The 9658-nt window shown below is 66.8% G+C and overlaps 1 protein-coding gene across 3 annotated transcripts; it reads right to left on the bottom strand.

Moving 5' to 3' along the window:
- Nucleotides 1-2964: 2964 nt before the first annotated feature.
- On the bottom strand, nt 2965-9625 carry GPR37L1 (G protein-coupled receptor 37 like 1). 3 transcript variants are annotated; one of them, XM_023534787.1, is made up of 3 exons: nt 9591-9625; nt 7280-9328; nt 2965-4303 (listed from the first exon to the last, which is right to left on the bottom strand). In XM_023534787.1, exons 2-3 carry the CDS (start codon nt 7880-7882, stop codon nt 3491-3493), a joined length of 1416 nt encoding a protein of 471 aa, XP_023390555.1. In that variant the 5' UTR covers nt 7883-9328; nt 9591-9625; the 3' UTR covers nt 2965-3490. The 3 variants fall into 3 exon arrangements, with proteins under 3 accessions (XP_023390555.1, XP_011365579.1, XP_011365580.1); XM_011367277.2 differs by lacking the exon at nt 9591-9625 and having other exon boundaries at nt 7280-8821; nt 9018-9557; XM_011367278.2 differs by lacking the exon at nt 9591-9625 and having other exon boundaries at nt 7280-8821; nt 9172-9557.
- Nucleotides 9626-9658: the final 33 nt, after the last annotated feature.

Genomic DNA, 9658 nt, shown 5'->3' with positions numbered 1-9658 from the left:
AGTGACGATCCTCTTCCTTTTTTACACTTTTAGCTCATATCTAACCTCTGTTTGGAAAATGATTCTTGTAACTGTACATTTTTTTGCCTCCTAACGACAACAAGAATAAATTAGCAGTTTTGTGCTGGGGGTGCTGGTGACGGCCGTGATCTTTCCGGACGTGGCGCGGGGTGCCTGGCAGGCCGGGGCCACCAGCACCCGCGTGCTCGGGACACAAACGGCCACAGAGAGGGAGGCACGTGCCCACACGGCTCACGGCGCCACGTCACAGAGCTGCCTCCACGCGTGTGCCGGCCGCGCCTGCCTCCCCCGCCGGGCCTCCGCGTGGCCCCGGCTGGAGCTCACGCTGCCCAGTGCTGCCAAGGGATCTGTTTAGGGAACTGCCCAGGGTCTGGGTCTTCGAGGCAGGAGGACAGAGCCTCTGGTCCCTCAGGGCTGGAGCAGGACCTCACCTGCCGCCACAGTCGGGTCGGGCCAACTCTGTCCCCACCACCCCGTGCCCCCCCCCAGAGCCAGCGAGCTGTCCTCAGGGCACAGCCTGCTGGCCTCCCTCCTGGGCTGCTGCTCTGTCCTGAGATGCTGCCGGTGTCCCAGGAGGGGCCGTGGCCTCACTCCTCCATCCGGGTCCAGCCCGCTCCCCACCCACCCAACCTTCGGAGCTGCTGCCCCCGCTGCCCACCCTGCTCACCCAAGCTGGGGCCATCTTGACCCAGTTTTACAGGAAGCCCCGCCCCGCCCCGCAGCCGCCATTCACCCTGGAAATGGAGCAGGCTTCTCCCGCAGAAGGCTCCATCCTTCTGGTCCCCTCCAGAGCCGGGCTCTGCTCTGAGCTCTGAGCTTCGCCCCACCTCCTGGTGGCCAGGGCCTCCTGGAGGCGTCTGCCCGTCACCGGGGCTGACAGACGGTCTGCCAGGGGCATGTTCCTATTGCCAGAGGAGTTTGGGGAGAATCGCGGGTGCAGCGTGGTAAACGGAGCTCAATGATTTGAGGGTGCCTTCTTAAAAATGTGCCACCTGGCGAGGAGGTCGGAGCTGGGCCCAGGCTGTCCCCTGCCCCTCCTGGCTACAGGCGACCTCTGGGGAGCAGGGCAGGGCCGGTTCAGGGCCCACCTGCCTCTCTCCCTCCCGCATCCTCCGGCTAGGGCGAAGCAAGCTGAGCTGGTGACCAGCCGGCCAACACCTTGCCCCGGGGCCTGCACGCAGCAGATGGCTAAGACGATGGCAGGGACTTATCTGTCACAGTCAAACAGGGGACGCGCTGCGTCTGTGGCAATCATTGCGCTTGGGGCCCGTGACTCGCCCAAACCTGGACGAGCGAAGAAAACCCTGGCCGGGCCGCTCCGGCCTCAGGGAGTTGAACCCCACACAGGAAGGAAGGAAGGGGAGGTGCCAGCCATCGCCCCGTGCTTTGTGCGCCTCGTCTTGTCTAGTGACTTGTCCTCGGAGGGAGGTGCCATTCCCACAGACAAGCGGCAAAGCCACGACTGCGTCCGGCCCGACCGCGTGAGGCGGTTGTCACTGCTAGCCCCCCACCCCGTGAGCCGAGGGGCTCCGTGGGCGCCCCGCCACCTGGCCTCCGGGTCTGAGAGCTGAAGTCGACCCTGAAGGAAACCGAGTGTCAGCTCCCAGCTCGAGTCCACCGCCCAGCCGCCCCACCCCCATCCCCAGCCCGGGACCCCCAAGCAACAAATGCCACATTGTTCCCCTAGCTGGCCCAGGCTGCGGGGACAGTGGCTCTTTCCCAAGACTGGCTGGCCAGCTGACTAGCTCTGCGGGGCTTTCATGCCGGCAGGCCGGGGGTGGCGGGGGTGGCAGGGCCTCGGAGCCCCACCGCCCCCTCAGCCCGAGCCACCGGCCAGCAGGAGGGCGAGGCAGAGGGTGCCCTTCGTGGAAGGAGCCCCAACGGGATGGCGAAGGGTCCCCCTGCCCGGTGCTCAGCCCTCCAGCTCCCAGACTTCACCTCCACGCACCCCGGTCCCCCTTTCCGCATCCCTTCGGGAGCTGCTGGTGCATCCAGGACTGGCCTGAGGCCCCCCGTCCACCCTGCCCCCACCCTGCCTTAAGTTTCTGCAGACAAAGCGGGGCCTTCAGTCACTGTGGCAACAGGTCCGCCGAGCAGGGGGCGGGTGTCCTTTCCCAGCACAGAGCGTGCAGAGCACGCAGCCGTCACCTAGCAACTCCCTCCCTCCTCCTTGGTGTCCCCGGCCTGGGAGTGGGTGCCAGGGATTTAGAACAAGGCTGTTAAGATCCGGGAGCGAAGGGAGGAGGCTTGGGCATGGGGCGGGCTGTGGCCACAGGGTGTGGGAGGGGGGCAGAGAGGGGAACCCCGCCCCTGGCCTTTCCCCCCAGCCCCTAGGGGTCCTCCGAGGCCCCGTGCACATGGGGACCCAGAGGCGCGCTGCCGACCAGGCCGGGCGCTTGAGAAGCCTGGGCTTACGGCGTGGGCCTGCTTCGTGGCCTAGGCTGAGCATCCCTCTAGTGGACTTCGTGCCAGTCCTCCAGGCCCAAACAGCCAGGGCAGACTGTGGGAGTGGCTGCTGGGGCAAAGGATGGAGCCCAGGCTGCGGGAAGGGCCTGGAGGCAGGTGGGGACAGGCAGAGGGGACAGGCAGCTGGGTCATCTCCACACAAAACAGTCCTAAATAACCAAACAAGAGGCCTTCAGAGCGAGGGGCGCTGAGCCCCAGGGTCCTGGAGGGGGGGCCGCTGTCCTCCAAAAGGGGGCTTTGTGGAGAGCGCACCAGAGCCGGGGGTTCCAGAGGATGCAGAGCTGGCAGCCCCCGACTTCCCAGGGGCGCTGGGCTCGGGCCAGGAGGGGGCCTGAGCGCTCTGCATCCCTCCGCTCCACCCCTCAGAGCCACAGGGCTCGGCCACAGGCCAGGATGGAGCCCGCCCCGGGCAGCGCCTGCCGCAGAAGGCCCAGGTGCGTGCGGGCGCCGCCAGGATGTGGCACAGGGTTAGTTCTACATGGTTTATTGTTTCCTAAAGAAGTTCTTGTATGGGGGAGCGTCTAACAAGGGGGGGCGCAGGACCATCCGGGGCACCCAGGGCTCCTCTGAGCAGGAGTGGGGAGGCGGCTCCCAGGCTGGACGGACCCAGTCCAGACAGGAGCCAGGTCGGGCTGGCTCCCAGGGCCCCATTCCAGGACAGCGGGGCGCAGGGAGACAGCGCTTTCGCGGGGTGCAACGGCCAGGCCCCCAGCTGGAGTTCTGGTTCCTGGCTGGAGGGGCGGTTTCTGGGCAGTTCTAAGGACCTAGAAGCATCGCCGCCTCCCAGGGAGAGGACGGGGGGGCAGGGAGGGCAGAGGGACAGGGAGGCCTTGCTTGGGGAGGGGCTCGGACAGGCCCGGACCTCGATGAGAGGACCCTGGTTCACCTCTAGACCAAAGAAGGACACAGAGCCAGACCTATGGGGACAGAAGACCAGCGGCCTGGGGTGGCACCCCTCGCTACCCAGCTTGCCTGCCTCCCAGGTCTCCCTCCAGGGCCTGGCCTAGCAAGGCGTGCCCAGGGGCAGGAGCGGGGGCGACTCCCTGGGCTTGTGGAAGTAGATGGAGGTGGACATCTCCGTCTTGAGCTTGCTGTCCGAGGCGGCGGTGGCCGAGGCCCCCGAGGCCTGGCCACACTCGTCACAGCAGCAGCAGCAGCAGTCCAGGAAGGCCTGGCCCAGCGGCCTGCAGACACAGAGCAGCAGCACGGGGGTGGCGGCCCCCTTGAAGAAGGTGGAGAACTGGGTGACGAGGCCCAGGAGGTCCAGGGTCTGGCGGGTCAGCTCGGCGGAGAGGTAGGCCAGCACGACGTTGCAGACGTTCTCGGGGAGCGTGCAGAGGGCGTAGACCACGGTCAGCCCCACCACGGTGCTGCTCAGTTGGCTCTCACACTGCTCGTGCGTGCCCGCCCGGCACTCCGGCTTCCGGCCCGGTGGGCCCCGCACGCGCCACGTCACCAGCTGGCAGGTGACGGTGAAGAGGACGGGCAGGCAGAAGTAGCAGCCGAAGAACCACCACATGCGCGCGTTCTGGTAGGTCAGCACCAGCGAGTACAGGGACGCAGGCAGGTTGGCCGAGGGCTTCATGACGCACAGGTCCGCGGCGCCGGCGGAGGAGGCGGGCTCCCGCGCCAGCTGCCACAGCAGGAGCTCGGGCACGGCCAGCGCCAGGGAGCCCACCCAGATGACGGCCAGCTTGGCCAGGATGGATTGGCAGCGCTCCACGGGCTGCGCCCTGGGCCGCGTGCTCGTGGCCGCGTGGAAGCGGTCGATGCCCAGGGCGCAGAGGCTGAAGGTGGTGACCCCCAGGGAGGAGACCTGCGCACAGACGCGGGGAAAGAGGGGAGGCCGTGGTCAGACCAGGGCCGACGACGCCGGCTCCTGGCTCCGCGAGGCGGGGACCGCGTCCGCACCCGCCAGGCGCCCTGCGCCATCCCGTCCACCTGCAGACGAGACCGCGCTCGGCAGGACGCGTGCCCTGGGGTGGCAGCGTGGAGGCCCGCTCAGGGGCGGCATGACTCTTTCTGGGGGACGAGCGTGGGCCTCAGGGACCCTCCGGCTCCCCGAGATGGAAATCATCTCTATGGCAGAATCAAGACAGACTCAGAAGTTCTGGTCTTTGCGGGTCCCCCCGTTCCTGCCCCAACACACACATCGAGTGCCCAGTCTCAGGAACGAGCTGACGCACCGACACGCGCGCACACACACTGACACGCATGCGCCAACACACACACACACGCACACGTGCTAACACACACAGGCACTGACACGCATGCACAAACATGGACGAACTCACTGACACGCAATGACATGCTTGCGCACACACTGATACATGCATTAACACATACCGACACATGCTGACATGCACACTCACTGACACACACACTGACACACACGCACCGATGTGCACACCGACACATGCGCACATGCACCAACATGTGTGTGCATACATGAACGCACATGCACTGATGCACACATGCACAGACACACGGACACACACAATGGCAGGCACATGCACACGCCAATACATGCACTAACACAATCACTGACACATGTACCGACACACACTGGCATGCACTGACATGTACACATGCCCATGCACGGACTGATGCACACGCACTGACATAAGCACATGCCCATGCACGGACATACAGACACACACTCACATACTGACACACATACTAACACATACTGACACACTGACATGCACATGCACTGACACACACACACACTCACACTGACACGCATGTAGCCTGTCACTCACACACGCTCGCACACACACGTGCTCATCCTCTTTAAGAAGCTGGGCCTGGCCGCATGGGGATGTGGCCTATGCCCACCCCGCGTGCTGCCCACTGGGCCCGGGAGACCCGCCCTGCGAGCCAGGCAGGGGTAGTGCCTGAGAGAGGCCGGAGGGGGGCGTCCTCGCTGCCCCACGGTGCTCGGCCACATGGGGCTGTGCTCAGACCCCCGCTGCGGCTGGGGGACACAGTCCCGCCGTGTTCGCACTGCCGCCGGGTGTCCCCTGTGAGCTGGCCCCGACCCCCTGCGGGAGCCGCCTCGGGTTCGGACAGCAACGCCCGCTCTGCTCCTCGCCCCGCAGCCCCCGAACACCTCGGGCGCTGTTCCTGGGGCCCTCGAAAGGTCAGGGCCCTGTCTTTGTCCCCTGACTGCCGCCGGTCACCCAGCCTACGGGGGCGCCCTGCCAGCTCTCGGATGGCCTCTGTCTTCCGGAAGGAGGGTTCGGGCCAGAGCCCACATCCTGGCCGTGCCCACTGGCCGTGCCCGGACCCACAGGCAGGCAGGGCCACACACAAACGGGGCCACGTGTCTGCCCCTCCCCACCTCCGCGGACCACTCCCCAGTAAAACCACCACTACTGAAATGTTTTCATTCTAAGCACATTATTCTAAGCACCACTGAATCCTTCCAGAATTCATCCAGAGAGCTATGATTATTTAAATTCTTATGATCTTCCCCAATTTACAGATGAAGAAGTTGAGGTTTGGGCGGGATAAGTAACGAACGTATGAGGCCACTCAGCCCGTGAGGGCACAGCCCGGTCCCTCGTCCGGTCTGCTCCTTTCCAAAGTCCTGCGTCCCACCTGTCATCGCCCACCTGGGCGCTGAGCGCGGGTGACGCTGAGTCAAAGCCGCCGGCAGCTGCAGGGCCTCCTCTCAGGTTTGAGGCTTTGGGGCCACAGTGGGGAGGAGAGCGGTCTCCCTGGATCGGGGAGGACGGGAAAGGGCCATGCCAGCTGCTGAGCCTCTGACGCCCTCCGAACAGGAAATCGTCGCTAATGCAGTGACTGGGGACGGAGCTGGGCACAGCACCTGCGTCCCGATGCCCGATCCGACCCCCGTCCGCCCGCAGGTCGAGTGTCACCCGGCGCCTTCATCCTCGGCCTTGGTGGGGAAGCCTCGGCCAGCCCAGCTCTCATGAGCCCCCCAGAGCCGCTTGGCTGGTCCTGTGCAGACCTGGCCGCCCTGCTGGGTGTCACGCAAACGGGCACAGGTGTGTGTGTTCGGCAGCGTCCTGGAATCTGTGGTCCACACGTCCACTGGCCCACGACCTCGTCTGAGCCTGGGTGTCCCCAGAGGTCAGAGTAGTGGGACGTTTTAGGATTGTAGAGCAGACCAGTGGCAAGGGCCATCTGGCCACTGTCCTGGTTAGGGGGATAGGGACCTTGAAGAGGAGCTGTGACTGACCCAGTGACACCAGGGTGGCAGTGACAGCATTGGCACTAGAGCCCCCTCCCCCGCGCCAGCATCGGGCCACGTCTGCCCTTTCGGAGGACTCCGGAGGTGCCGGTGGCGGGGCAGCGACGGTGACAGTGGCCGTGAGAAAGGGCCCTTCCTTCCCACGTTGCGTTCACGGGGAGTGGACGCTGACTGATTGGGGGTCTGTAGGGTTGGGGATCTGGGGTCTCCCTGCAGACACCACTTCAGGAGGCAGGACGCTGAGGACAGGGCCGGGAGCTGCGGGTGCAGGCGGCAGCAGTGGGCGCAGGGAGAAGGAGCGGACACAGGACAGCGGCTTCCGGGCCGGCCAGAGGGAGGGGGCTAAGGCAGCGGCAGCCGGAGCATGGAGGGGGGCGAGCCTGCCTGGAGCTGCCCCTCCAGGAGGGAGGACACCGGACCCAGGGCCCTGTGTCCCTGCCTGCGCCCCGCCCGCCTCCGCCAAGTGCCACCTGGACCCAAGACCACGCGGGCCTCCCGGCCCAGGTTGGAGGGGAAGCAGGACAGCTCTGGGCGCTGGGGGCCCGCACGCCGGCACGCCCGCCCCACGCTCACCTCCACGAAGGGCACGGCCCGGCACGAGATGTCCCCCAGCAGCCTCTGCTTGGTGATCTCATTGAAGATGACCACGGGCAGGCAGAAGAAGAGGACCAGGAAGTCCCAGAGCGCCAGGCTGGCCAGGATGGAGTTCCAGGCGCTCTTCAGACGGTAGCTGTGCCACACGACGCACATGACGGCCAGGTTGCCCACGACGCCCACGGCGAACACCACCAGGGCCAGCAGCATGATGGTGTAGGCCCTGTAGGAGTCCTCGGTCACGGGGTACAGCGGGTTCCGGACCTGCAGCCTCTGCCCCGGGGCCCCGGTCAGGTTGCCCCGCGGCTCCGGCCCGCCGCCCTGGGCACCCCTGTCCTCGCCTGGGGCAGGGCCGGCGGCCGAGGGCTCGGCGGGGCGCAGGGGCCGGGGGAAGTCCTCGGGCACGTACTGCTGCAGCCCCGGGGCCTCCTCGTCCTCGGCGCCCCTCTTGGCTCGGCTCTGCTGCTCAGGGGCCCCAGCGCTGTGCCTGCTGGGGAGAAGGGGGACACCCCCGCAGACGCTGCTCAGCCCTGCAGCCGACACCACGGCGAGAGCAACAGCCAGCGGCCACAGCCCCCGCATGGCCGGACGAGCGGGACGCAGCTGGCCCACGGACGGCAGGTGAGGGCCAGGCAGCGGTGCCGGGCGGACGGGAGAGGCGGCCGGCTGCTCTGTCCACCCAGTCAGGCGTCTGGCACTGCCAGCTGCTCCCGTGGCCTCGAGCCACTTCCTCCCACCCTGCTGGCCGTGGGCTGGGCAGGGCCCTCTACTGGACACAGAGCGGTTTGTACTGCCCTCTAGGGCACGCCTTCCCAGGCCCCATGGGGCAGCAGCAGGCCCTCAGAGGCCTCTGTTCCAGCCACTGAGCCAGCGGGAACGTGGCTCTCCTGGGGTCCCCGGTGAGTAGGGGCAGACTGGCACTGAGGACCCCACCTCAGGAGGCAGATCCAGGGCAGGTCCCACTCGGGGAGACAGCAGCAAGCTGGCCACTCGCTGAGCACCGGGTAGGCCCTCCCCCCAGCGTGCCTCCCCGCGCCTCACCGCAGCCTGTGGGCTGAGTGCCAATGTCATTTCGTGGATCAGAGACCCGAGGCCGCGGAGTGAGGCCGGGCCTGGTCCTTTAACTCAGCAGGCCCGCGTCCACCTGCCGGCCTTCTGCCCACACAGATGCCCCTCAGCGGGCGGTGACCGTCCCAGACATGACCCAGGCACAGGACGGCGCCGTCTGCAGGACAGGAACTTCCCCAGCACCTGCCGTGCTCCGGACGCTCAGCACACACAGGTGACTCTCCCAGACGACCCCCTGAGCCCACGGCCACGTTCTACCTGGAGGGGCCTGCCCGCCGTGCAGAGTCGGAGTCCCCGAAAACAGAGGGAGGAGAGCGCAGCAGGGAAGCGGGCGCCGGGGCCCCCCAAAGTCTCACCCTTCTGGCTTCTTTTTGTTTCTTCCCTTTGTGGGGACAGGAGGCCCCCGTGGCTAGAGGGCTGGGCTCGTCTGGGGTCCAGAGTGTCGCGGGGAAGCTGCAGAGGTCCCTCCAGAGGTCAGGTCAGCCCCCACCACGCCGGCCCTCATGGCGGAGGCGAGGCCAGGACTCGAGCCCCCACGTCCCCTGCCCTCGGGGACGGAGTGGAGACAAGACCCCAGGGGGTGCAAGGGCCCCCAGACACCCTCCCTCCCGAGCATCACGCGGGCCGTCCTGGGAACTGGGTCCCTAACCCCACCACGGAGCTGAGCCCCGGACGCGTCACCGAGACGCACCACCTCCTGCCTGGTACCAGGCTGTTCGGGTGGCACCATCACCACCCACACCACCCCGGCATTCACCGAGCACCCAGCAGGTGCCGGCCCCGTGCTAAGCTCTTGATGTAACCTCCACGTGACTCCCCCAGGCTCGGAGAGGGACAGCAACGTGTCAGCTCTGGCCCCTTGCACTCACGGACGAGCTCCGTCCCACTGCAGGCTGTGCCTCGCACAGGGTGGGGGCTCAGAGGGCACCTGGCTTCCTGGGGCTGGCACGTCAGAGGCCACTAGGTGGAAGCAGAGCTCAGTGAGGAGTCACGGCCGCCTTGGCTCGTGTCCTAACCGGTCCCAGCTGCCCAGGCCCGGCCCCAGCTCAGGGCACCGGGCGACACCGAGGGTGGCGGGATATGCCCACCGCTTCGCTCCACCCTCCCGGGTCCCCCACACAAGTCCCCTGTCCCCACTTCTGCTGCAGCGAGGTCCCCACTCCGGGCCGAGCTCAAGGAGGCCCCTCATTCCCACGGGCGCTGAGCGGGAAGCGTGACTCACCCTCCCGGACGTCTCTGTGGGATCCTGGAATCCCCAGGCTGCCTGGGACTTTCCCCGAGGCGGCCCGC

Source organism: Pteropus vampyrus, unplaced genomic scaffold, assembly GCF_000151845.1.
Source record: "Pteropus vampyrus isolate Shadow unplaced genomic scaffold, Pvam_2.0 Scaffold131, whole genome shotgun sequence".
Taxonomy (NCBI): domain Eukaryota; kingdom Metazoa; phylum Chordata; class Mammalia; order Chiroptera; family Pteropodidae; genus Pteropus; species Pteropus vampyrus.
This window is presented reverse-complemented; position numbering and strand designations above follow the sequence as displayed.

Bases quoted from the DNA above. Each gene is read 5' to 3' on its own strand.
- GPR37L1 (XM_023534787.1), bottom strand. From the start codon at position 7,882: ATGCGGGGGCTGTGGCCGCTGGCTGTTGCTCTCGCCGTGGTGTCGGCT. The intron at 4,304-7,279 runs GTGAGCGTGGGG...GTCTGTGCGCAG, and splicing joins GGGCCGTGCCCTTCGTGGAG to GTCTCCTCCCTGGGGGTCAC.